General features: G+C 45.9%; 1 protein-coding gene and 1 long non-coding RNA gene across 3 annotated transcripts; one reads left to right on the forward strand and one right to left on the reverse strand.

Moving 5' to 3' along the window:
* Positions 1 to 2480: 2480 nt before the first annotated feature.
* Positions 2481 to 24536, reverse strand: LMAN2L (lectin, mannose binding 2 like). 2 transcript variants are annotated; one of them, XM_061592648.1, is made up of 9 exons: positions 24306 to 24536; positions 22684 to 22802; positions 15261 to 15378; positions 13150 to 13232; positions 9360 to 9392; positions 8051 to 8212; positions 7833 to 7947; positions 6125 to 6244; positions 2481 to 5236 (listed from the first exon to the last, which is right to left on the reverse strand). In XM_061592648.1, the coding sequence occupies exons 1-9, from the start codon at positions 24493 to 24495 to the stop codon at positions 5094 to 5096; spliced, it is 1083 nt and encodes a 360-aa protein (XP_061448632.1). In that variant the 5' UTR covers positions 24496 to 24536; the 3' UTR covers positions 2481 to 5093. The 2 variants fall into 2 exon arrangements, with proteins under 2 accessions (XP_061448632.1, XP_061448633.1); XM_061592649.1 differs by lacking the exon at positions 9360 to 9392.
* Positions 24537 to 25129: 593 nt separating this feature from the next.
* On the forward strand, positions 25130 to 26901 carry LOC133368700 (uncharacterized). Its single transcript, XR_009758742.1, has 3 exons — positions 25130 to 25354; positions 25600 to 25761; positions 26537 to 26901. It is a non-coding gene; the product is annotated as an uncharacterized LOC133368700 (long non-coding RNA).
* Positions 26902 to 27589: the final 688 nt, after the last annotated feature.

Consider the following 27589-nt stretch of genomic DNA (forward strand, 5'->3'; position numbering starts at 1 on the left):
TATTAGCCCAACTAGCCCAGGGATGGAGAGAAGAGAGATCAGAATCTACTGCTAGATGTCTGGGTGGTCTTGCAGCAGATCAGTTAAGAGTTTGACTCGCAATCGTTTTAACAATGGCAACAAATGAGAAAAGGCTCCTTCACTAAGCCACCAAACTGAAGAAGCTTGGGGGTGAGCCAGGAGGAGGTTTGTGGCTAACTAGAACCATGAGCTCAGTTCTGGTACTAAAAACAAATTCCTGCACTGAGCACAGGTTCAGGAGTTACTCTCTTCGTAGAACTTCGGTCTGGCCTCTAAGCTTCAGGGCTTCTATGAAGACACAAAGTAGATACTGTAAGCCTGACATTTGCCTGCCCCTGATGTAGCCCAAGACTGTCTACTCTTGACTGGCAGCAGCACTCCAAAGCCTGAAGCTGCATTTATTTTTTAAAAAACTAAGACTGCCAGGAATTGAACCTGGGATTTCTTGCATGCAGAGCTTGTGCTCTACAATTGTTAGTGGAGTTTGCAAAAAAAAAAAAAAAACCTACACAGGCAAACTGCATGACTGGCTTGAGCATTTGCAACACAGCTCTTAAGAGACCCACTCCTGCCAAGCCACTTACTGAAGCAATGGGAAAAGCATGCCACAGAAGGCCCTTAGAGAGAACCTGAGTAGCTGGCCCAAGGGAGAGAATGATCAACAAGGGGGGAAATGGGCTAGCTGGGCACCAGCTCTGGGCACCAGCCACAACTGTCACTAAAGACAACCAAGGAGGCTCCCCAATGATTACCCCACAGGTTGTACAAGAGTCAGTTAACCCTTGGCCTGTAGGTGTATAAGTCCCTTGGCGAGCTACTGTCCAATGCCAGTACCAAGACCTGGTCCACACATAATGCTAATCCAAATCGTGGCTTAGCACAAATCCGCAAGCATGCAGGCTCTGGGAGAAGAAATCACAGCTGCTTGGCTCCTACCTGTTCATTTTGGTGCTGTGCTCAGCAAAGCCCTAGCTTGGCTCAACATGTTACCTGAACAGAGACTCATGATTTAGCTCTCTTGGACAAACCACAAGCTGCAACCCGTAGGACAAACCATGGTTACAGCTTGCAGTTAGTTTGGAGAGAACTAAGCTGGACAGCACGCTAAGCCAGACTATAGTTTAACACAGCCCAGCAGAGCAGCAGAGCCACCAGGAAGGAGCAAAACAGCCACAAGCTCTTATTGCACAGCCTGCACATCTGCACTAAAGCCAGGCTTGGCTTAACATAATGTGTGAACGAGACCAATGCCAGACGCTGCTGCCTCATGTTACCACAGCCAAGTGTCTCCATGCCCAACAAGAAAAAAAAATGTGTTTATATTTAGGACAAGAAATCAAACTCTGTTTTTGAAAAGCTGCTTGTGATTGAGAGCAGCAGCAAGGTTTAACAATGTCCAACACACATCCCTAAGCAGGAAAAACATCAGCCTCTTGAAAGTTCATCAAGCAGAGCCCCAAAAATTCACTACAGTGTAGATGCTTTTGAGCATCTTTAGCAATCATGTATAAGCTAGGGAAAACTTGCATTTCATATCCCAGCTGCAAAGTAGAAGTTCTTTTAAAAAAACTATTAAAAGATAAAGCTGTGAAGAACAGTTTGCAAAATGATCCTTGTAACTAGAGACTCCCTACGTGGTTTTTTTTTACCACAAAGGATCTATTTTTATCACAAAGTCAAGCTCACTACTCTGCAGCTCCAAAACCCCTGCCTTCAAAGACTCCTGCATGAGACAGGCTCCCACAGGTCTGATGGTAGCGCAAGCTTATGGAGAGCCTATGGAATCCGGTCAGAAGGGGTAACCTAGCCCCTTTGCATCAAAGTGGCCACTATCGGCCAGCCAGATGCTTTGGGGCAGGATCATGACCCCGTCGTAATTCTTCAGAGGTATGATACCTTCAGGGCAGTGCCCAGGATATTTGTTTTAGGCTTTATTGGAGGCACAGGGTCTCCACACATTTCCTGCTTCTCCCTCAACCAGGGGAAATGAAGAAGCATCCTATTTATTGCAGTCAACACAAGAAGTCTGTTGCAATAGAGCTAGAGAGACAGACACATGTTTATGGCTAAAGTAGAAAAAAAGGTTTCTTAAATCCAACACAATTTGTGAACTAATGGGATGAGGCAACAGGCAAGCAGATAAGACACCTGGGCTCCCTCAAAATCCTGACCTTTCCTTTTAAAGCACTGACCTTTTCAGAGCTGTTCGGATCTTTTTGGTTTTTTTAATCCATCTCAGGGATACTTTAACAGCAGGCCAGATTGTAACTTTTCATGTTCTGGTTGAACTTGCCTTTTTCAAAAATGGATGTAGTAAATTGTGATCTGGACAAGCATTTAAAACATGTATAATTCCTTTCAAACTAAGGATGAGCCAAAAGAAAAGAGGCAGTTTTTGTGAATATTTTCAACATCTTGAAAAGCAAGCAATTTTTCAGAGAACACCATTTTTTTAAAAAAGAGACCAGCATTCACCTATGTAGAGGGACAGCAGTCTGTGTTCTGACTGGCTGGTATCACCCCTGTGACCAGTCCTGGAAGTATGGCCCTAACTCTCAGTCAACTTCCTTTGCTCTCAGTAATTAACAGACAGTCTGTCAGATTCGGCTGTCACCACACCTGTTGCATGATCCCCAACTGCCTGGGATTACTCAAGAAAAGAGATCACAGCCCAAGATTTTTAAAGTGATAACAAAGCAGGGGAATCAAGAAAGCAAATGAACATGACAAAAGGGATTTGACCATATGTGACCATGTGACACTGGAGGCATTCAAGAGGCAGCTGGATAGCCATCTGTTGGGAATGCTTTGATTTGGATTCCTGCATTGAGCAGGGGGTTGGACCTGATGGCCTTATAGGCCCCTTCCAACTCTACTATTCTATGATTAACAGGTTTGGGGGGTAATTCTCTCTCCTCCCCTTGACCTATTTCAGCTGGGAAGTTGAAAGAGGAGACCATTTAGTTCAAAGACAACAAAGTCACTGAATGTCTTTATAAAAACGTTAGGGGAAAACGGGAGGGGGAAGGGATCCCAAGATACAATCTGTGCACAGTGGGACAGCACTAAGATGGGCAAGGGCAGGCACTCCCCCTGGACAGGGAAGGTTATTTCCCTAAAGAACGATTGCTCAACATTTGCAGAAGCAGAAGCAGAGGCAACCCCCCCCTCCCCCGGACTTAAGCCAGCTCTGTCTAACAAGGCTGGAGGTTAGGCAGGCAGGCAGCCACATTCACTGTAAAGAGAAAAAGTCTCCAAGCACCAGTTCACAGTTTTCAAGTTAAAAAGGTCCAGCTGCCAACTGGCATTTGCTCCAGGCGTGGTAAACTCTTGGCAAAGGGAAAAAATACTGCTGCTGCTAATATGACCAGTAAAGAAAAGGACAAATCCCTTAGAGGGGAACATAAAGGAGGACTTTTGAGCTGTAGGGAGATTCTATAGAGGTCAGGTTCCCCCAGAGAACTGGGAAGAGCTGGCTTTTATTTTATATTTATATACATAATGGCAAGAGCAGCAATGAATGTTTGCAGTGTTTTACCTAAAACAGTAGTTTACAGCTCCCACCTTTCTACTTTTCACATCAGCTTCTAGGCCACATCCCACATCTCCCCATTACTCAGCAGCTCAGTTGCACACTCAGCAGCATCCCAGGATAACAGTGGGCAGAGCTGTCTCTCAGAGGAGTGGAGCTACCACCACTATCTTCTTATTGGAATGATTCTCACCCCCCAAAGTGCTTCTGTTGAACTCCAGGGTTTCCCCAGAACTCAAGCAACCTGCGGGGCGGTGGGGGGGGGAGCACCCTATCCATCCCACAGTTGTCTGGAAAGGCTCAGAGTATTGCTGACAAAGGAGACTGCCATGTGAGTTCCTGCAGACATAGCAGACAGTGTTGAAAACAGGAGGGATTTCCCCTACGATCTCTACTAGCAGAGGCAGATGGACCCAGGAACACCTCCCCAAGCTTTGGGAAAGGATCCAGAGGCTACACTTTAGTCACGGCAGGAGTCAACTGTTTTGTAACACCCAATAAAACATACGGCAGCTTAGCAGCTTAGGAAAGGCAGGGTTATAAGAGAAGCTGCCATTTCTTTGATAAGGGAGGGCATTCACTTTTGTCTGTTCAGCAGGAGAGTGTCTTGTCCTATTTGTAGAGTAGAGGAACAGTAAAGGAAAACCTGGGCTGTGGGTCGTAAGTAAAGAGGCCTTGGTTGCTTACAAATGCACATTTGTCTGCTTTCCATGCCAATTAAGAGAGTTCCCCTAGATCAGTCTCTGTCAATCTGGCTCCCTGCAGATGCTTCAGACTATAACTCCCATCAGCCCCAGCCACTTGGCTGGGGCTGATGGGAGCTGTAGTCTGAAACATCTGCAGGGAGCCAGATTGACAATAGACTGATCTAGATGCTAGTTAAGGCATCCCAGTAAAACACTGGTGGCCAACCTCTGGCCCTCCAGATGTTGCTGGACTACAACCCCCATCATCCCTGACCAATGGCCATTCAGGCTGGGGGTGATGGGATTTGAAACACAACAACATGTGCAGAACGTCAGATTATCCATCCCCGCAGCAAACATCCAGACCAGACAGCCATGATCAACATACCATCATTTCATCCATACCACAGACTGTCATCTTGATCACCCACCCAACCACCCTGGTTTCCAACCAGTCTCTATCTGGGACAGCCGAGGTTCCCAAATCCAGATCTCATCAGCTAGACGTGTTTCTCCAATCTACTCACAGCGATGAGACTAAAGTTCACACTACATGATCGAGGATATGTCTATAACGCATCAAATCCTGTAGAATTGCCAGTGTTGAAAACTCACAGTTCAGGAGAAGGCAAAGTACAGCAGAGTGATATGGCTGCCTCCACCATTGGGGTCTCAACAAGGAGGCCACCAATCCAAAGTTCAGTCCCATTAAAAGTTTAAGATTCACGCGGATTGGAGTCCTCACGGCAGCGCTTCAGTAAAGTAGCTGCCAGCATGCACAACCACTCGCGCTAAACAAAACCTGCAGCCGTCCAGAAGGCAAAGGAGGAGGAATGCAAAAGGGCGCCTCCAAATCAGTAGAAGTGTTTCCGGCTTTGTTCCTGCCATTTGTTGTAGACTATGACGCCAATGACTATGGCGAACACGAGGGCAACCAGCGAGAAGAAGACTATCAAGAAGAGAGCAAGGCCACTCATGGGTTCCACTGGAGACTCCACTGCAAAGAATGGAAGCACAGACTGGGCTCAGATACAAAAAGGAAAACCATCATGAACAACCTCGTGCCTCTTTGGCTGGATTCCTTGTCCAAGGTCAAGCAAGGCTAGAAGAGTGCATACATCTTCAGAGATATCGCTCCCAGAATGTTACTCAGAGGCACAACAGAAGGGGCTCATCTAGAGATCACTTGCCCATCCAGCTCAGTACTTTCTATACTGGAGAGGGTGGTGGTTAACAACTGGCCCTCCAGATGTTGCTCAACTGCAACTGCCATCATTCCCCAACCGATGGCCATGCTGGCTGGGGCTGATGGGAGCTGGAATCCAACCGTATCTGGAAGTCCACAGGTTCTCCCCCTCTGGCCTACAAATACCGGTGGTAGCAGCAGCAGTTCTCCAGGGTTTCAGGAGGTATCTTTCCCTACCTAAAGATCTGGGAATTGTACCTGGGACCTTTCGAATGCAAAACTTGCGCTCTGCCTCTTAACTGTGGCTCATAGTTGCTTCATCCACACAGACTCTGAGTAGTGTCACAGGGAAGTTGTATCCATGCTGCTGCAGATGCACATGTGAATTATCTGGAGTGCCTAGGGCCTGTCCTCTGACCAACAGACCTTGGGAAGTGACCTCAGTCTCGCAGGCAAGCCCCATGACTGCATAGCTAAGAATGAACTGTGCAATATCAGTGTCTTTAAAAATGAAGACAGCATGACTCCCCTACAAGCAACCAGCAGTCTCCATCACAGAAGAACCTCTTGCTGCAACTCCTGCCCCTAAAGCGCCATCACTCCACATCTACTTTGGATTCCTGCATTGAGCAGGGGTTGGACTCAATGGTCTTATAGGCCCCTTCCAACTCTACCATTCTGTGATTCTACGATACTTACTTCCAGGCAGTTTCATGTTCTCCACAACAGGAAGAAAGACTTCTTTGTCCTGCTTGTCCTCCTCCAGTGTCCGTTCAACCGTCAGCTGGTACAGCTTCAGGGAAATGATATCATGGTTATCTGGGGCAGAAGAGGGAGAGTGAAGAGTGAGAACAGGGTAGGCAAGCGCTCCTCTTGCCACAGTTGCTGAAATTCACCCACGCATGGGAGGACACACAACCCACATCAGTTAACAGGGCATCTTTCCTGCTTAGCAAACATGCCCATCTCAGAACTAGCTTACGGTCACAGTCCAAGAAATCTACTTTTGCTAATTCCGTCTGACAGCTCTTCCCCAACTCTCCACAAATGGGAATGACTCGGACCATCACCCAATGGAGGGAACCTGTGCTGCCTAAACAAACACCAGCGACATTGCAGCAGCCTCTTAAGCTGGATTTTGGTAGCATGCTTACAGAAGAGCAACCGTGCACATGACTGCACATCAGACACCTTCCGGCAACTTAGGTCCACTAATGTCTTTTCAATGTGTGATGCCAGATGACTCTGGGAAAGAGGGCTCTCTGCATCCATCCTGGATTTCTCCAGAAATTTTTGGCCCTGCTCCGTGTTGCACTGCACCCCAATCCACAGCCGCTCCTTTAGATGAAGCAGTAATAACCAGCTCTGGCTTATGGTCCTGTTTGTCTTCAGATGAGAAGCAGCACAGCTTTTACACCACTGTGGTGCAATGGGCTGACAGAGGTCACAGCTAAGCAGTCATCATTAACTCCTCATAGAAACTACGTTGAGACAGGAGTCAAAGAGCTGGGGATATGACGAGTGCAGTTAGGAGCCCATCAGAAGCCATGCCAAAAGGAGGGGCACCCACGCAAGGTGCAGAAGCACTGCCCGTCTGAGAACTAGAGACTGATGCAAACACACCAGCAATGTTTACAAGTAGGAGGAGATCCAGAACAGGGGTGGGCAAAAGGTGCGTCAAGATCTACTGGTGGATCTCTGGTGATTTGTATTCTTGTTATGATGATTTAAATTTATCTCCCGCCCTTCCTCCCAGAAGGAGCCTTGAGCAGCAGTCAAAAACACTAAAAACATATTTAAAACATCTTAAAAGCAAAGCATCTTTAAAAACATGCAAAAACAATTCCAACGCAGACACAGACTGGGTTAAGGTGTCTACTGAAAAGCCTTGCTGAAAGAGGAAGGTCTTTGGGAGACACGAAAATGACAACAGAGATGGTCCCTGTCTAATATTTAATGATGGCAACAAGAAAATGAACCAGATACACTGCTGGCATGAAGAAAGGAGGCAGCAGAGAGACAACTAGAAGTGGGTCTGCATGTGGGAGGAACTCCGTTCAATTCTGGCACTCAAGAAAAGAAATTCCTGGGCTCAAAGTTCTTTTAAGCCTAAGCACATCTCTTTTGAGTATGACTAAGGCTGGTGCATCTTTGAGTTCCAGAAAAAAAAATGTAGATCCCATAAGCCTGGAGTCTGCCCTCACTTAGCCTTGAAATACTCAGGATTTTTTTTAGATATCTGCAAAACAGAACTGCAGGAACACACAAGAACTGACAGCCATGTATGAGTTCCACTTCTCCCTAAACCTGTTCAGCACTGCAGAGCGTTTCTTTGACTTTGGACTCTAGAAAAACACAGTAGAAGGAGGTCCTGATGTTTCCTGCTGGCCATTAAAAAAGCAAGTACCCGACAGGTCGCCAGTGACCGAAGAGACTCCAAAGTAGTATCCTCGTGGCAAGTGGACTCCTGGGATGTCGATGCAATCTTTCCATTCGTGTTTGCCGTCAATATCAAGCAAGACCTGAAAACAGAGGAGACTAAGTCCAACTGAGCCCTTCCCTAGGCCACACCTGGGAATGCTGGTGGGAACACAGCGGGCCAAAAGCACAGAGACAGACACTCACCGTAAGCCGCCTCTTCACATAGCGGATCACCAGGAAAGTGTCATGGTTAAGGTTGCGCACTATTGCCGTGCATCCACCTAGTTCGGTGGGCCTGCCGTCCCTGTCGTGGTCATAGGCGAGGGAGCCGTTGCTCACCATGGCAGAGACGTATGGGAACACACGCTTGAAGGAAAAGACAGGAGTGACAGGTGAGCCAACTATTTTCACACTGCTCTGCCAGAGGCCTGGTCACATGGAGAGGGAATAGATTGCATGCCGGGAGCCAAGCAGGACAGAGACAAAAACCCAGCACGGCCATCAGCAGGGTTGGGACTTACTCTGGACAAGCAAGCAAGCAAGCTATGCTACACAACAACACAAACTACTCCTATATCTGAGCAAAAGCGAACAAAAAAAGGTGCCCATGGATTATGTCAGGAATGGCCAGCTTTGGAGAACTGGGGAGGGAGGTGGGGGAAGAAAAAGAACTGCTGTGTACTTTGCCACTTCCCCCAGCAAGGAGAGTCAGGGCAGATGCTGCTGTTCTGAAAGGGTTTCAAGGCTATGGGGCACAAGCCACTCAGACACAGCCAGGGGGCAACACACATCCCTCCTGACATGCTATACTGGGCTCTCTACTTCCAGAAGGCTCGTTTGAGCCCTTACTAGCAAAATGATGGCTAAACTTTTTAACCACACGCTATGATTCAAGTTTGGTAGGGCTTTCAGAGGCTGGGAAGGGGAGGGAGATCGCTTCCAGGGTTGGATTTGGCCTACAGACAATGCCTATGCTGCAGTGACAGCTGGTGGCTCCATGTCAGTGGGGCAGTGGAATCCACTCTGGGTTTTAGTTTGAACTTTCAAGGAGCTATCCAAGGTGCTTCAGCACCCCGCAGAACAGCACTGAGTGGTTCTTGGAAATCCAAGTTCATCTTAGACACCACACTTACTAATTATGAACTGTGGCCTACCACTTGTGCTTAGAGCAAGGCCAGTTGAAGAGTCTCAGATATTTGAACTCTGAGACCTCCCCAAAGCTCCAACTCCATCCAACTGATGAGAGCCTCACCAAAAAATGTTAAAAAACAGGCAGGAGAAAAATATCCCAGACGCATCAGGGGGACTGGTGAAGAATGGAAAGATAGGGGATGGTCCAGTAAAGCAGGCTGCCATTCAACTATTGCTCCTCTGGCTCCAAGCACTGCAGTTTCCTGACCCGGGGTATTTGCAGATGTATTTAAGACTTAAAAGAAGTAAAAGAAAAAGAACGCTGCAAGGCGAAGAGGTTGCTACAAGCTTGAAACGAGGCTCAGAGAGCACCTTCAAGTACCTGGTTTCCTGAGGAATACCTCTTCTTCTGGGCCTGAGAATCCAGAACGGTTATTGCAAAGCAAGGGAGAGAGGAGGGGACAGAATCAAGAGACAGTTACCCAACAGACAGCTTAAACTGGGAAGGCAAACAACATCCCCCCCCACAACACCAGCTTTACTTCTGGCTCTGGCCTTTGGATGGACTTGACAACTGATGTGACAACTGTACATACCCCCTGGAGTGCATGGCCAGGGATATTTGGATACAAATCTAGAACTCTAGAATAGCACAGAGGAGGAAAGATTACCACACGTGGACTTGGTTCAACTGTGAACTGAAGTACACAATGCCACCACGTAGGATTCCAACTAAACCAAATGCACTGTAAGAGGGAGATTGCGTTTATCCAGTTTGTAAATCCTGGCCTGCATACCTTTTGGCCCACAGAGCTGCATGCAGCTCACCAGCGGTGTATTCTGACCTGGCAGCTGCTTCATAGGCAACCACCACCATCCCGCAAGTAGGGTGCAAGGACAGGAGGATCCCCAAGCTCTTAGTGCAGGTGTGGGGAATTTTTGGCCCTCCAGATGTTGCTGAACTACAACTCCCATCAGACCCAGCAAGCATGGCCAACGGCCAGGGATGATGGGAGTTGCAGTTCAGCAACATCTGGAGAGCCAAAGGTTCCCCACACCTGTCTTGGTGCATTCACTGGACACAACTGTCTACGTGCAGGGAGAACTAAATTGAGGCAGATGACCAAGGGGGCCTGTGAGCCCAGCGAGCCACCCACGAAAATGGTTCCCTGTTGCATCTGCGTGATGTGCTTAGCTTCCCCCTTCACAATCAGCTTCTGCTGGCAACAGGCAACGCTGCTGCTGCATCCAGCGGGACTGCATCACTCTCATTATTTCTAACCCTAGGGAGGCAGCAAAGCCTTCAGGGAGGCTGCCCTCTGCATGAGCCAATCAGGAAGCATGCCCAGAGCAGTAATTCATACAGAGACAGAGAGGGATGGGCTCTTCAGAGCCAGATAACTGACTTTACAAGTAAGTTGCATTGGGTTTACAAGGAAAGTGAGCTGCCTGTTTTAACTGGGGGTGGGGATAAGTGTGCATCATCTGTTCAAAGCTTGAAAAACCCTACTCTGGCAGGGGCTAGCAAGCAGCACTAGGGGTGGTAGATCACCAGTTGCAAAGGCTGGCTGCAGAGGAATCACTGATCCGAAACCAAGTGCTGTTTTGCAGTTGGTTTGGCACCCAGCCTGGCTCTTCCTTTCCCATCTGCCCTCACCCCAACAATATGTCATCATCAGCCACAGTTCAAGACCACAGGAAGGGGGATGGAAGACTGAACTCCCCTTCACAGCAGGGCCCTTCAGGATTATCACCAGATTCTCAAAAAAAAGGGGGTGTTCACTGCTATTAAGGGAAATTTAGGGTGCCACAGAATCCAATGAAAGCCCTCCACTCAACAGCTACCTTTTAAGAGGGAGTACAAAGATCCCCCCTCCAGTAGGCAAACAAAAGCAAATTTCAAAAGGTACTAGCAAATCAGAGCAAATATATTGGGAGCAAACCGCTCAGTGCTCCTACAGCAAGGTAGTCTGCCAAATTTTTTTTAAAAAGCATGGAACGAAAGAGCAAAGTCTGTAGATGTTATCCCTTCTGGTACACCGGCCTGGGATGCTGTCTGAAGGTGAGAGGTCAGAGGTAAAGATGGGAAGGGAAAGGTGTGTGCTGTGGAACTGGTTTACCCCATCATAAAGGGACATTCTGTGTCCTACAGCAAGCTGAGGATGATGGGAACTGTACTCCAACAACATCTGGGGTCCCCAAGGCTGGAGAACATTGTTCTACAGGGCTTGCCACATTCTAGGCCAGAAGATGGCCTGTGGTCCAAATAATTTGATCTGGCCCTCCAAGAGTTGGATGCCAATAAGAAGAAAAACAATAAAACTGGGGAGATGTTTTCACACTTGAATTTTAGTCTGCACAACCGTGTTAGTTTTGGTGATCTCTCAGCACTAACAATATATATATAATCATATACTAAGCCATAAAACCACACCACAGAGATTACTTTTAACCAGGGCTGACAAGCGAGTGTGTTTGCATCTGTCAAATGTACAACTGGCAACCAGGCACTTGGAAAATTTCACTGTCCAACTTTTTTGCCAAACCAAGGCTTTCTCCACATATGCACTCAGACATTATTTTGATTCTGTAGCATGCAATCTCACTCAGCTGAAGAGTGCAGGAGAACATAGGCAGCCATATCAATAGGGACAAATTCATGGGTCTTGCGCTGCGGTTTTGTTTATTTATTTAAAATATTTCTATCCCGCCCTTCTACCCTCAAATAAGGCACTCAGCGCAGCTACAATGAAAACAAATACATACATAATAAAATGCACAATAAAAACACAAAACATTACAGTAGATTAAAATGCATGGACCTTTCTGGCTCGCCCCACCTATAGTTATCTGTACCATGCAGAAGTGGCTGGGTGTGCATGCATATCCATCAGTGAAGAATCAAAGGCAGGCAGCATTGGCCTGGCATAGCCAGTCTGATTATTCACATGTGAGATACTGCAGTGCCTCACCAAGACAGGGCAGTAAGAGGATCAGAGCTGGGGACAAAACTCAGAAGAGATTCCCACATTAAGCGGCAGAAACGCCACAATATGGCAGTATACCTGCAAGCAGGATGCCATTTGTGGGACCAAAGAGCTGGGCTCCTTTCTGAAGGAAGAGCAGGATATACGTTTAATAAATTCTGACTTGGCAAAAATAAAGCTCTTACAATAGTCACTCAGACAAGACAATGTTCTTTCATATTTCCAGTCAGCAAACAGACTTTTTGTTCTGGGAACACATATCAGATGTACAAGGCGCATACACTTTCATGTGCAAAAATGCAAGCTGCTCACATTTGCATCCATCTCCACAAAGGAGGAGGGGACAAAAGCGATCTTACAAATTAAGCACACGTTTTAGGTAGCTGGCATAACTTCCTTTTTTTAAAAAATCAAGAGTTACCACATCTTTCAGAAACCAGACTTAATCTGCTAAGCTACCTTCCTAAGACACTCAAGTTTCATTTAAGGGGTAGGATAAGACAATTCTAGCCCAGCCTCCGAGAGCTGGAGCCCACAAGACATTGGGGATTGCCACTCCCACCAGGACCAGCCAACACGGTCATATGATGCTGCGGCTGATGTGGGCTGGTGGAAGTGGCAATCCTAAACATCTGGTGGGCACCAGGCTGGAAAAAGCTGGCTTAGCCCCTAAGGATATGAAGTTATGCATGAAAATGTATGGGCAACTCCAGCTGAGATCACAGAAGCCAAGCCAAGTACATAGTTTCCTGTAACTGGGGCGTGTGGCTTCAGCACATGGCTTCTCACCCCTCCCTGTGAGTAGCAAAACCAGCAGTTATAAGAGAAGGCAAATAGCCCACATTTCATAGAATAGTAGAGTCCAACCCCCTGCTCAGTGCATTTGCTCATCTTGTATAAGTGTTGAAGGCTGCAATAAAATTTAGATTGTGCTACAAGTATTAAAATCCTGCCCTCTGGCAGAGCACACAGACGTCTACCTGTGGTTAATTTCATTTCACTCATGGCCAATGGACAGACTCATAACCGGCTAGAAAGCAGACAACAGACTTGGCCCCAAAATGGAAAGAAAAGGTTCTCCATCTAGTTCCAATGGATACCCAAGGACACCAACCAACAAGGCATGATCCCATGGCCCACCCCACTCTTTCCGCTGCTTGCACAGCTTTTCAGAGGCCACCTTACCTCCTGTTGCTTTTCCTCATTTGGATAGGTGTCTACAAATACTCCCAGCCCTAGAAAGTTATCCTTGCTCCCGAAGACAGGCCCTAGAACAGATTTCACTGTGTTCATAATAGGCTACCACTAGTTGCTGTTTTCTAGCATCTTGTTCCACACTTTTGCCTGCAGTTCAAGCAGGTTTATTGCCCCCCTCCCTCAACCAGAGAACCTGGCTTCCCATTTACACAACTTTTTCAGGAAGGTTTATTAATGGTTGCCCATCACAGCGCATCTCAGCTTTATAGCTTATTTTGAGCCATGTTCGCCACCAAGAAATTATTCTTGACCAAAGTCTATGGCAGAGAAGTGCAAGACTATCACATCTCTATTTAAGAGCCATCATGTCCTAAATAAGGACTTTTTAAAGTCAGTGATGGCTAACTCAAGCATTAGACCTTGGGGCAATCCAACACAGTCCTTAGCAGATCCACCAAACTTTAGTCAAGTTATGGTGAAGAGATTTGCCTGTTACTTTTCACTCCAAGGGGAAGTGTTTTCAAATTGTAAGAGAATCCACATTCTAATGTGCCATCCCTTAATTAAGAATATAACAAGCACCTATATTGATATGCAACACTATTAACCAAGTGGGTTTTTGCTCTATAAGTGGGCAACAAAATTTGCTGCTATTCCCTCACAGAGGCCATCATTGCACAGCAGGTGTCCCCAACCTGGAGCACTCCAGACGTTCTGGCCTGTCTGTAGTTCAAAATGTCTGGAGGGCACCAGATTTGGGATGGCTATTAAGTAGCCGCACACACTTAGGGACTCTGGAACACTAACTAGAGTGCAGTGTGGCTCCTGAGAATAGAGGGCAGCATCTTCTATTTAAAGTTATTGCTAAATCAGATTGGGTTCAGCTGAGAAAAAAATTACATCCCCTAAGCCAGGGCTCGAGAACTGGATATAGCCCGCCTGCCCCCAACCCCCACAGGTCAATTTTAACAGGTGGGAAGAGCCACCCATCACTCTGCCTTTGCACAGTTTGAAATCGAACTGCGCAAGTCAAAGGCCCTGCGCTTTGCATGCCCCAACCAGCAACCAGGGCTTGAAAAGCACCATGCAAAAGCTTCACAGGTCCTACGTATCTGGTGCCTGCAAACCCTCTTTCGACCCAGCTGCATCTTTACCTGCCCTACAGCCAACATATATGACATTAGGTACAAGGAAGGGAGGGGTGGCTTGACTGAAACACCCCTGTAGATGAAATGAGGAGGCCAGGTAAACCTAATTAGGCCCATGGGCCAAAGGTTCTCCAACACTGCCCAGTGTTAAAATGCTGCCTTCTTGAGGGCCCTTCTACATGAGCCCATTTCAGAGACAGTGCCAACACACCCACTTACTAGGGCAGGAGAGAAGATCAGCATTCCTTTAGGGCCAAAACAACTTTGTTGTCTGACCTTAGGCAAAGCACATGATCTGAGGGCTTATTCCCCCTCACACTTTAAAAACCACTGGCCTAGAACCAGGGGTGATCCCCTAGTGCACTTTAAGATGCATTCCTTGATATCAAAATGAAAAACAAATCTGAAGATGGTCTCCACTATGTGATGAAGAGGCAATCTGATTTTCAGTTACAACGTAAACCAAAACCAGCTTGCCAACTTTAGCAATGCAAAACAACTGCAGCAAGAAAACATCCAAGCAACCCTTGGCTAGGTCAGGTGTGCCATTATTCCCCAAGTGTGAAGTCTTGGCTGCACTCGGGGGGGGGGGAATGCAGCAACTGGGCTTTTAATTCAGCACCTTCAAGCATCTTGCCTTATAGACGCCATAAGGGAAGAAAATCTACACCAGAATAGTGGTTCGAAAAGCTAAACAAGAATAGTGGTCCTCCACTGTTCTAAAACCTCTATTTGAAGTTATTAGCTTGCTCCCCATCTGCCACTGCACAAGAGAGGAGGCTCCTGGTGCCTTACAGATACAGAAGATGTAAAATGATCTGCGTTATCTGAATCTAGAGACCTTTGGGGAGCAGGCAGGTGGCTCACTGCAACGTATGTGCATGAACTGGGTCCCTTGAGCACTGGCTTGGGGTTGGCAATGGTACCTGAGAGAGAAAAGTCTTTTTTTACCTGGCTGCATTCGGTCCTTTGTGTACCAGATTGCAAAGCCATCTCCGTTCAGGTTCTTCTTGCCTTGCCCGTGAATTTTGAAGTGCACTTGCATCTCCCAGTCTCTCAAGTAGCAAGGCTGTTGAAAGGGGAAAAGGGACAGGGAGAAGAGTATATTTGAGACGTCAGGGGCTGCTGGAAAACTCCATTCTAAATCTTCCACACAAGGATGCAGCATAAAGGTTTAGATCACATTTATGTTACAAATTTGGTTGTAAAAGTCAGGTTTATTGACTAGGAACAGGAGTCTTCCAAAGGCATTGAGAATTCTGTTAACAACCTTTTTTTAAAATACAGTAATACCTCAGTTAACAAAGTAGATGCATTCCTGGACATTACTTCTTTAACAGAAACTTTGGTATCAAAGGTAGGAATAACATGGAAGAATAGGTTCCTACACCCAGTCGTAGATGGTGGGGGCAGCTTCAGCAGGGGCTTCAAACGTTGCCTACCCGGCAGCCCCTCCTTCACCCTCCCCTCCTTCTCCTCCACTGAATCATATTGGATCCTCCCCTCCCCAGCCCTGGGAGAAAGCAAGAGATCTCTTTAATGCAAAGGCATAGGCTTGTCAGTTTCACCCTAGCAAAGCAAAGCCAGGCTTGAAAGTTTATCCATAGCAAAGCAAAGACACAGTCTGGTCAGTTTCTCCTTAAAGCAAAGGCACAGGCTTGAATGTTTATCCATAGCAAAGCACAGCTCCTAAGTTTCACCACATAAAAAAGCCTTCCTTAAAAGGAGCGTGGTTCCTGGACGATTTGTTAACTGAGATATTACTGTACAGGACCAGCAATGTGCATGGCTCTTCACATAGTACAAGAGGAGACGTACCTGCCCTGAGGGGCTTACAATCAAAATTTGGCATAGGGGCAGTGATGTGGATTTTCCAGAAAATGTTCCAGTGCAAGTTAGGGTAATTTGCATTGGAAATTTTTTTAATGTCCTGGAGAGTGATCTAGTGAAGCATGTTTGCTTAATAAATGCAAATAAAATAAAGTGAAAAACATCCAAACTGCCAAGATTGCCTTGTGTTGCAATGGCAATGGGCATCCATTCATTATTATTAATGAACGTATGAAATAAAAATTTCTGTGGAAATAATAAGACCAATGGAAACTTTTCTGGTACATGCAGCTGCTCAAGGGAAAGAAGAAAGGGAGGGAGATGAAAGCAGGAATAAACAGGACACTCAAGGCAGGATTATTTCAGTTACAGAGATTGCGTACACACCATTCATTTAAAGCACATTACTTTCCCCAAAGCATTCTGGGACTGTAGTTTGTTAAGAGGGCATTCAGAATCACCTCCCCTCTGTTGTGGACCAGACTTTTTTAAAAAAAAATTAAGAAGGGAAAGAGGGGGGGAAAGGACATGGGCCTCATCTTTTCTCCAGTGCCCTTCTCCCCTAAATATTTATTTGCTATATTCATTAGGCAAATGTTTTAGGCCCCTCATTTGGGGAGAGCAAGAACTGCATTCAGGTGAGCGGGCAAGATGAGGCTTTTGTAAACAGAAGGAACAGAGCCCTTCTCATTTCTTTTGAGCTATCAGTGCACCACAGAGAGCCTAATAACTGTAGCCTAGCAGTTTTGGTTCACTTTGGACAGTAGTGTTACCTTTACACCCCTCCCAGCTCTGCCTTGTCAACACAGATTGGAAGCCATCCAGCATAGGCAAGGGACTTGCGCAATTCATAGCACTTTGGTTTATTTTAAGCACTTTAAATACTTGCAAGCGGTATTATAATCGAGTTACAATTGCCCCCATTATGACTAGTAAAAGGCAAGGTAGAACCTAGAAACAGGTTTGCAGAAATGCTCCTGGAATGCAAGCAGTAGGAAGGGCCAACCTTTAGAAAATGCAAACAGCACTTTTTGCGATTCCTCTTGCTAATAATCTATACATTCCCTTGCCAACTGAGCTATATTTAGGATCCAAGTAAATTAATCCCAGACGGCATTATTAAGATACGGGGAGCTGTACACAGGCATAAACAAAACAAATGACATCCATTTAAGGAAAAAAGAAAGCCTTACTAAGGTGAGTGAGCTTCCCATGGGTAAGGATCAGACTTAATTATTGCCTGGATATTAAACCCCACTAACAAAGCAGGTATCCTTCCACTCACACATTACAAAGCCCCGCCCCTCCACTAAAATATGAAAATAACCAACTTCCTGATAGTCCCAATTGCTCAGCCATAAAGTTCCTGGAAGTTTTCACACTACATCTGACCATGCTGACGTTTTGCTAAACCTCCAGGGGAGCGGAGGGTGGGAGAAGAGGGATTTGGCCATTCAAACATAGCAAATAGTAAAACAGAGTGTGCTTTTAGACAGTATGAATAATGACGGGCTTCAAACCATTTGTGAAGTTTGCAGAGGCCAGGCCATTTAAAGACTTAATGGGTCAAAATTCATGATCCCAGTTGTTTCTGAAGAATGAAAGAGGCATTCTGCAGGATCACAGCCAGGGCCCTTCCAGTCCAGTGTTCTTGTTTCCAACAGCATTCAGACAGCTGTCCCCAGAAAGCTGACAAGCAGTGTAAAATCCCCTCTTCCGCACAACTGTTGCAGGAAGTCACACAGCAGGGGGGAAGCACAGCAAGTGACATCACTCGCTGGTGCATGAGGGTAACTGATGGACCCTCTTTGCCTTGGCAAGGGAATGAGGCAATAACAAGGCTTTCAAGTTTTGCTATTGTTTGTGAAGATTAGCATAGAGGAACAGGAAGAAATAATCAAGTAGAGGCTGGATCCTGCTTTTCCTTTGGTGGTGTTCCTATTTTGTGCTATCAGTTTAAATGGCAACATTTCTTTGCAAAATTGTTTGCATTCTATTGCACAAATAGAAACAGGTAGGCCGGGGGCGGGGGGGGAAGGACCATGGCAGAACAGTAGCCATATTCCTTAATGCATCTGAATTCTAAATTCACTGGATTCTAGAGTCATTCAAGTGAGCTCTGGACTTTATTTAAGACCCTACCCACATTTTGTGACCTATCCGCAGCCATGATGCAACAGCTGGCAGCTACATACTCAGTCCATAAAACCTAGACTTGAAGTGTTATCTTCAAGATTAGGGATCTCATTTGAGGAAGATTATGGCCACTTTGCTCCTCTTCCAGTCCTGCTGTACACTAAGCCATGGTTTGGTTTAGCATGTCATCTGAACCAGGGCTTATGGGTTCTCTCATGCAGACAAACCGTGAGTCTGGGTTTGGATAACCCACTAAGGTAAACTCTGGCTTAGCTCACAGCAGGAGCAGGATGACCAAAGCAGCCACAATCTCTTCCTTGGGGCCTGCCTGGTTGTATGTTCACATTATGTGCAAACCAGGTCTATGTAATCAATAAATGAACTTGAAGAGTAATGATTTAGATCCACCCTTTCAGGATACAAATCTTTTCAAGACAGCTTATAAGTAACAGACACACATTAATCAAATCATATTATTAAAACAATTCATCAGAATCCTTCCCACAGGGCCACTGATAGTAGATAACCCGGGAAGGGGGAAGCTCAGCTAGAGCAGAGTCTGAGACAGTTTCTATCTGCCTCCCCACCCCTCCCTCCGGGGATCTTTTAGCAAATTATTGGCAACCATGATTCTTGAACAGGTGTAATTCTCAACAAATATGCAAATGCAAAACTACATTTGTTGTTCTAGGCAATCCCCTGCAAGCAGTGTCACAAGCCATCCCATGCTGCAATCTCAGGACACATGAATTCAGTCTTGAGTGGTTATCATACTTCATCACTTGCTAAGTTGCCAGTACTGTTTGAACAAAAAAGAGGTCTTTCATGCTTGCTTTATCTTAAAGGGGATTATATTGGCAGAAGAAAACCATTAATATAGATTCAGCCTATTTGTCTTAAGATACAAGTAGCCTTACATTTGCAAAGGGCATAAAGTGAAAGAATACAAAAGTTGTGCAGAAAACAGAGCAGTGATGTGCAGCTGAAGGCACAAGTTGAAAAGCAAAGACACAGTTAATGACGGTCATACAACATTCTTGACAGCAACAGTACAACATTAGAAGCTAACCAGAGAATCCCTCAAGAGAGGATATGAAGGAAAAAGTTGCCTTCTTAAAACACTCATGGTGTTTTATTTTTTTAATTTGCCCTACAACCTAGATATTACCTAATTAACTATAGGGAAAGCATTAAAAACTGAGCAGAACAAACCTTTACCACTTAAACCTGCGGTGTAATTTTAGGATGCTTTTGCTTGAAGGAGCCAGTTCAAAGCCTCTAAAGTTATACCACAGTTTTAAGAGGGAAAGAAAAATGTTTCTTTCAGACAGCAAGTTACAGCTTTTTCCCCTTTGTATTCTTCTATTTCGGTACTTAATTTTGCACTAGCGAAACCAAATCTGGTCAACAAAGACACAGAGAAACATCACAACAGTAGATTTTAAGAGTGATGGGAGAATGTAAGGATGAAGATGATCCCCCCAGATACCCAAGGGCCAGATTTAACGCTTTTAAGGCTTTACAACAAGTGTAGGGAACCTTTGGCCCTCCAAATGTGGCTGAACTACAACTCCTACCAGCCCAAGTAAGTACAGCTAATGGCCAGGGATGATGGTAGTTCAGCAACATGTGGAGGGCCAACAGTTCCCCACATATGCTTTAACAGGTGAAGCAACACTTGAATTGGGCCTGGAAACTAGTGAAGAGAGACAAAAATTGGAGCCAAGTGCTCCCTACAACCCACTCAAGCCAGCAGTTAAGCCATGGAATCCTGCACCAGCTGAAGAAATTGGGATAGCCGTTGTTGTCACAGGTGTTTGCAGCTCCCTTTCCTAATTTTGCATGATAGTTTAGTGAACCAGCAATGGAGATTGGCACAGCTGACTTCCTGGTTGTGCTGAACTGACATCTGCAGGCTCAGCACCAGAAAAGCATTATGATCGCTAAGGGTGGCTAACACTTAGGAACTTGCTTAAAGCCATCTTTGATCTGGGAAAATACTCATTATGAACAGCACAGGAACTCCTGCAGTAACCCCAGATAGCACTCCAGTATGAACCAAACACTGTAGCCAACTCAACTTGTATTTGAACTATACAGTCTATCTTTTGCCTGTGCTCCCACTAAACTGAAACTGGCAGCCATTTGCCAGAGGACATGACTGTAACCAGGGGGGACAAATGGGAGTGCTGCCCCCCACCCCAAGCTGTGCTTCACCTCCCCTAGGATTTTGGGGTGAAATTGTCTTTTTCATTTGTGACATGACAGACATTGACAACCTCCAGTTAAAGAATGACAGCTTGTTTTAAGAACAGGAGCAATTTAAGAAAAGGACCCTCTGAAAAATTCAGCAAATAAAGCTGGGCACATGCACAACAAAAGCCTCATCTGGAAGAGCCCCCAGAGTCTACTCACTCAAGATTTTCCCTGAGGGTGGATTTTTATGATCTCAGACACCCTACATTTACTTAAGTGATCCTTGTCTAACCCTATTTTAAAGCTATCCAAGTTAAACCTGGGTTCTGTACAATTATGTATGATTCATGGAAGTTAACACACTCTCTAGATGGAGTAGTGAGGGCAAAGGTCTCTCCCTTCCTGGACCTCAAGTCTTCTCCACGGGGGGGGGGGGGGAGAACTGACTAGCGCTTTATGGCTCTCCCCCCTGCCCCACCTAACAAGGAAGGCTGGCTAAAGGGCTGCCAGAAGACCAAGTCTGTAATAATGATTACTGCAACGCATTGTATCTAACAGGGCTGCCCTTGAAGACGGCACGGAACCTGGAAGTACTGTAAAATGCAGCTACTCAGCTTAAGAGGAACTGCTGGTCAGACTCACTTTGCTCTAGTTCTTAAAGCACTAAACTAATGCCAACACATTTCTGGTTTGAATTGAAGATCTTGTCAGGGACATGTTAAACGCTGAACAACTTAGGACAGGGGTGGGGAACCTCAGGCCTGGAGACCAATTGCAGCCCTTCAGGCCGCACCCATCACTGGCCCCATTTCACACCGCTAGTGTTTTTGCCTGGATGCAACATATCCTTGAACTCTGCTTGTGCTTCTTGCTTGTCTGGAAGGAGGACGGTGTAGAAAGTAGCCTATTGTACAAAGGTAAATTTCACATTTGTTGCTCTGCCCACTTCAGCACCTGGCCCCAGCCAGCACTGGCATGAGGCCCTCAGGAGATTACCCACATGGGAACATAGCCCTCAGGTTGAAAAAGGTTCCTTATCCCTGACTTAAGACCTAGTTACTTGAAGAGCACCTCCTCTATATAGTCCTGACTGGAAACAGAGATTGGCTGTGGAGGGGATCCTCTCTGAATCCCTTCTGCAAGCACAACACATTTATGCAGGCAGGCCTTCTCTGCAGTGGCACCCCAGTTCTGGAACTCCCTTCCCCTTCAGATTCAGCAGGCACTTACTTGCATTACTGCTACTTAGACTCCAGCAAAAGATGTGGCAAACACTTGATGGTCAACCCTGTGGACATGCTGACTTTTATGCATTCTATTTTTAATGCTGTTTTGAAAGTTTTACTGTTTGTCTTGACATCACAGGATTAAGGATAAGATACAAATACTGTAAAACAAGCACTACTTGGCATTTATATAGCACTTCAGCATTCAGCCCACTTCAGTTACATTATCTTGTTGCAACAGCCCTTTAAGGTAGGTCAACATTGTCATCAACACATTGCAGATGGAGGGGCTTAGGACTACCTAGTGAGTTCATGTCAAAAGTGAAATTTGAACTGGGGACCTCCTGCTTTGTAGCTCAGTCTTAGTCATTACACTATAGCAGCTAGTCTGTCACCTTCCAGTCCAAAGATTTTATAAAAAACAGGCAAAAGTCACAACAAGATGGAGAGGAGAAAACACCAATACCTTTCAACCAAGTTGGAAATATTTAAACCGATAATCTTTTGGTTCCCTTCACCAGCACTACTGATGTAACGGCAGTGATACCATGCAAATATATTGTAAATTAAGAAGTGGGTTCCCAAATGCATGTTTAGAGCTAAAAGACAGTTCCTGCACCTGAAAAGGTTGAAGGTTACAGTTTTAAGCACATTCGTTGAGTGCCCCTGACCAGGACTTCTGAATTGCCATCAGGAAACTGTATCGATTTATACAACTCCAGAGGATTCCAGACTACTTGCTCCAATTCATAAAGAAACTACTACATTTTTCTGCATATCATAATATTTTTCTGTACATCAGACACACTATAAATCTTTATTCTCACAGGAATTTCATTATCATACTATTTATTGCCTCACTCTTCAATGCTTTTGATTCAGATTGGATAACATCAACAGGAGGAAAAGTTACAAGGCAATTATTTCTGATGTAATGAAGTCCCAGAGCCCACCTGCAGGCAATTAAAGAGAAGCATAAGCCTTACCACCCTGTTCCAGACAGCACCCTGCTTGCTCTGAATATCTGGGGTGAGACGAACAAACTGGGTCATCACCATTGCATTGCCCATAAGTTCCCACAGAGAGGAGCTGGCAGATCCTACACCTGAAAAAGTGAAGAATGTAACATTTAAGCCAGATTCCTGCTCTAACAGTTCTTTCATTTCATTTTAGCACAACTAAGAAACAGAAGCCAGGATGAATCTGTGCAACTGACAGGGAATGGTTACAAAGATTGCACTCAACTTGTTTTCTCAGTGGCTGGGGACCACACACCCTTGTTTTCCCATACAAGTGAATGGCTGATATTCACTTCTACTGGAAAAAATGCATTAATTCACTTGGGGGCAATTGGCACAGAAAAAGTAAACCTGTCCTTTTACCTCTGATCTGGGTGGCCCAGGCCTGGCTGACAGGGATCCCACAGAATTACAGAATCGTAGAGTTGGAAGGGGCCTATATGGCCACCAAGTCCAACACCGTGCTTGATGCAGGAATGCAACATAAAGCATACCTGACAGATGGCTGTCCAGCTGCCTCTTGAATGATTCTAGGTACCATGAGTCTGTGTGCAGACGTGCACTGCAACCCTCCAATCCCCATCTACACAGGCACACAAGCCCTCCCTTCATGCACACACTGCCTGTCAGAGAAAGGCATTCTGCTAGTGATTTGTAAACGGAAGGGGTTTGCAGCATGCAGACAGACCTGCCAGGCAACTCCACTTACACCCCAGGCTTCTTTGCTTTTTTTCCCTTGAAGGCAAAAATCTTCACCTGTTGGATCTTGTAATAGTCTTCTGTATCCAAAACCCCTACAGCCACAACCTTCCTCCCTTTCCATCTGGTTTAAACCTATGCTCACACTTGGATATGAACACACAGACACCATCACACCCCTTACTTTCACCTAGACCCAGCCAGTGCCCCCAAAGGCGATGCCACTCCCCCACACCAAATCTTTTGTCTACTGAATGGTTATATAGGCGTAAGCCATTGTGACTGCATTTATATTCCACTTTGGAATAGTTTTGCTTTTCCACTATATGTCCTTGCAAGGAAATGTGTCCCCCCACCACACACACAAATTGGATTTCTTACTATCAGGGGGCTCTTCCAAGCAAAGTAGGGCCCCTACCCCAAACAAGAAGCTCCCTCCTTTCCTTTCATGAGCCCCCCTTCGGCCCAGAGATAATCTCCTCACCTCCTTAAATTGGGATAGACCCTCCATCCCCAAGCAGTTGCCCTGTACCTTTTAACGTGTGCACAACAGGCAGACCCTCAACAGGTGAAGCACTTCCGGCATAAAAACGCAGTATTGGAGAAGAGCAGTCAGTGTTGACAGCTGCATACCAGGCAGAGATCCAACGGGTGGAAGCCTCCCCCCTTTCCCTCCACACATGGGAATGTGATTTGGAGAAAAACTTTCAGGGCTTCTGTGCCACGACAGAGACTAAACAGGCAAGGGCTTTCCTAGCATCAGCGCCGCTAGTCTGGGAGAAGCTGCACCTGAAGGATTTCTACCTGCTGTGCAACACGTTCAAAGGAGCTCTTCGAAGAAAGAAAGAAAGAGCGAGGGAGGCGGTCACCCTACGCCGCCTCCCGCTCACCCTGGTAAGGCTTGGTAAGGGAGTGCTCCCGCTTCAGGTGCTCCTCCATCTGCTCGGCCCGGACGCCCCAAAGCAGCAGCAAGGAGAGCCCCAGGAATCCCGCCTCGCCCCAGCCGCCTCGGCGCGAGGTCGGCGTCGTCGTCGCCGTCGCCGTCGCCGTCTCATCCGCCGCCACTGGTGCCGCCGCCATTTTCCCCCCTTTCGCCAGCCCCGACGGGGCTCTTTAAGCACAGCCCCGCCCCCAAGCCTCCTCCCATCCGCTTGCGACGGACGCTGCTTTCATTGGTTCGCCCTTTAGGTGCCATCCCATTTCCGCGTTGCTTGCGCACGTCAATTGGCTGAAGGGCACATCTGTCTACTTATCCGGGGAGAGAGCGGTAACTTGTAGGCTTCCCCCTTGAAGGAATCTGGGAAATGTAGTTCGTGGCTATGTCTCCGCTTAAAGGGACATGAGCTCGCTTTTCAGAGTCTCCAACAGTAGCGTAGCGGCAAATTCAGAAGTACAGGGTCATTTCATGATAGTCGCGTCACACCCCCTTACAGCCGTGCACTCTTTCCCGCTTTCCGTCGTCTCCCTTGCTCTCCAGAAAGGCTAGAGTCCACACTCCACTACAACAGATGTCCCTAGGAGAAAGGGGAGGCTCTGGGTTAACTACTGAGAAGAATCTTCTCATTGGCTGACTCATGTCCTTTCACTCTGATTGGCTCCAGTCAGCATGAAAGGATAAGGACTTCTCAGTGGCTAACAAGCTCCCTTTTCATGCCGATTGGCTCACACCAAGGGACCTGGCTGGGACCCTGCTCACAAAAACATAACAGGGGTATGACACACACACACACACACGACCCTGGGGGACTACATCCCTGGGCTCCAAAAAGGATGCACAGTGCAGTGCTGTCTGGTCGGGATTGTGTTTCTCCGGATCTCTCAAGAGCAGCCAGAGGATTTTATCTTTCAGTCTCAGCACTGAGACTTGTCTGCTCCTTAGAAATCACTCTCTAAAGATCAGCCACTTTCTCTCAGGTGTGGATTTAAAGGTGTACAGGCTGTAAGTTCCCCACCTCTATTTTTGCAGTCCTTTGGTGTCAGCCTTCATTCTTCCAATCTTTATTGTAGGGGTTCCCAGACTATGACCTGTGGACCACCAGTGGTCTGTGAGCTTCATGCAGGTGGTTCATGACATGTCTGTGGATTTTGGGCTGAAAATGGGAGACAGCACATCCATCACAGTGAATATTCGTACTGGTTGTTATTGCTTCTTTCTTATATTGTATTTAATTGTATTATTTACAGTTTGAATTTTGAGGAATTGGCAATTGCTGCAACAGAGGGAGGTCCATCAAGTGGTCCACCAAGACCCTCAGCTATTGTCAAGGGGTCTGTGGAGGAAACAAAAGTTTGGGAACCACCGCAGTTCATCTTTCACAATGAGTCATCTTTGTCTGAAAATCCATGGTAACTCCCAAAGTGTTCAGTATGGGCCCATCGTGATTAAGTGGTTGCATGACAAAAAAAAAACCCAATGAAATTATTTTTCAGTGGTTCTTTAATGCTGGCAGGAAATCAAATCCAAAAGTACTGCACTGGCTGCCAATATACTGCCAAGCCCATTTCAGCACTGGCAGACAAAGTACAGGTTCTAATACTAGTAAATCCCTCAACAATCTGAAATCTGGTTACCTGAGAGATCACCTGCTCCGCTATACAGTAGCCTGAATATTAAGATTGCTTGGGAAGGCTCTCTTGGTGATGCCGCATATATAACTGAGGTTCGCTTGGCAGCAAGATTTTTTGGTGGTGGCACCTCATCTCTAGAACTTCCTTCCTCTGAGATAATGCCTAGCACCAACACAATTGAATTTCCGTGTTAGGTGAAGACTTGGGTTACAGCCACACCATACTTTTAAAGCACTCTTATACCACTTTAACAGTTGTGGCTTCCCCTAAAGAATCCTACAGTTCCCAGCACCCTTCACAAACTACAGCCATTATTATTAAATTGGAATAAAAGTTATTTAAATGTATGGTGTGGATGTGACCTTAGTTATTTATCCAGACCTTCAGTGGAATGGTATATCAGAGTGGGGTGGGTGTTTTTGTGGTTGTAATTTTTCTTCTTTGTCTTCTGCTTTTATATGTTGATTTTATGCTGTTGTGTGAAGATATAAAATTTTTAAAAAGAAAATAAATAAAAATAAGTCACGTTTATTTCAATATTCCTCTTCTGCAGCTATTGTACTCAAAGTGGACTTGCAACTGATACAGATTCAGCAACATAACAATGGGACATTTGTGATAAAAGTGTAGAGGAATAAATCACCTGGACAGAACAATTTCAATCATCGGTGTTCCATTCTTTAACCATTCATTACAAACTAAAAGCACCACAATGACAGCAATAAATAGTTACAACGCAGTTGCCCAACCTTGCAAAAATCACCAGAAAAACTCAGCAAACCACAACAATACAAATAAATTAAGCTCTCAGGTATAATGGATGCAATAAGGATGATAACATGCGAACCTTGAAAACTAACAAGCAGTGCAGCGTGATGTCACTCAGACTTTCTACCACCTAATGGCTGCTTCCTCTTTCTCACATGGACCTACGTGGCAGGGGATGGGGAGATACGTAATCTGGAACTCCCTGCCATTTGAAATTCAGCTGGCATCTCTGCTAATGTCATTTTGGCACCAGCTGAAAACTTTTTTTTACACAGGCTTTTAGAAATAGTAGTTGATGCTCAGTGATATTCGATATGCTGGAGTTCTTATGTAATTCTGTGATTTTATTGGTCTGACATTGTTATTTTATTGAAGTTATTGGGTGCTTCCAGTCTGTCGCTCTTTTTGAGTGCAATTCAGGCTGTAAACACACTAGTCGCCAGAACAAAGAGGTTCCATTAGCCACACCTGGAGGAGGAATGGGTTGATCTGCTGATCAGTTGAAAAATCTCTTTGACGCTCAATTTGTTTTTTAAAAAAGCACTCAAGCTGCTCCCACCAGGTTTTACTGTAAAAAGGAGCAGGATTTGACTCACATCGTGCGCACTGGAACTGGCAGAATAGTGAGAGTGTTTCTATTCTCGGGTTGCATAATTTAAGCTGATTTGGAGCTCTTGCAGGAGACACTCATTTTCCCCAAAAGATTGGCCTTTTCGGGATAAGGAAAGTGTGGGACAAAACTTGCTTTGACATCTAACCTGCTTGCCAGTAAGTCAGAATGGATGTTCATTAAATAGACAGCATCTTCTAATCTCCCTGAAAGCAAATCAGGATGAAT

Source organism: Rhineura floridana, chromosome 12, assembly GCF_030035675.1.
Source record: "Rhineura floridana isolate rRhiFlo1 chromosome 12, rRhiFlo1.hap2, whole genome shotgun sequence".
NCBI lineage: Eukaryota > Metazoa > Chordata > Lepidosauria > Squamata > Rhineuridae > Rhineura > Rhineura floridana.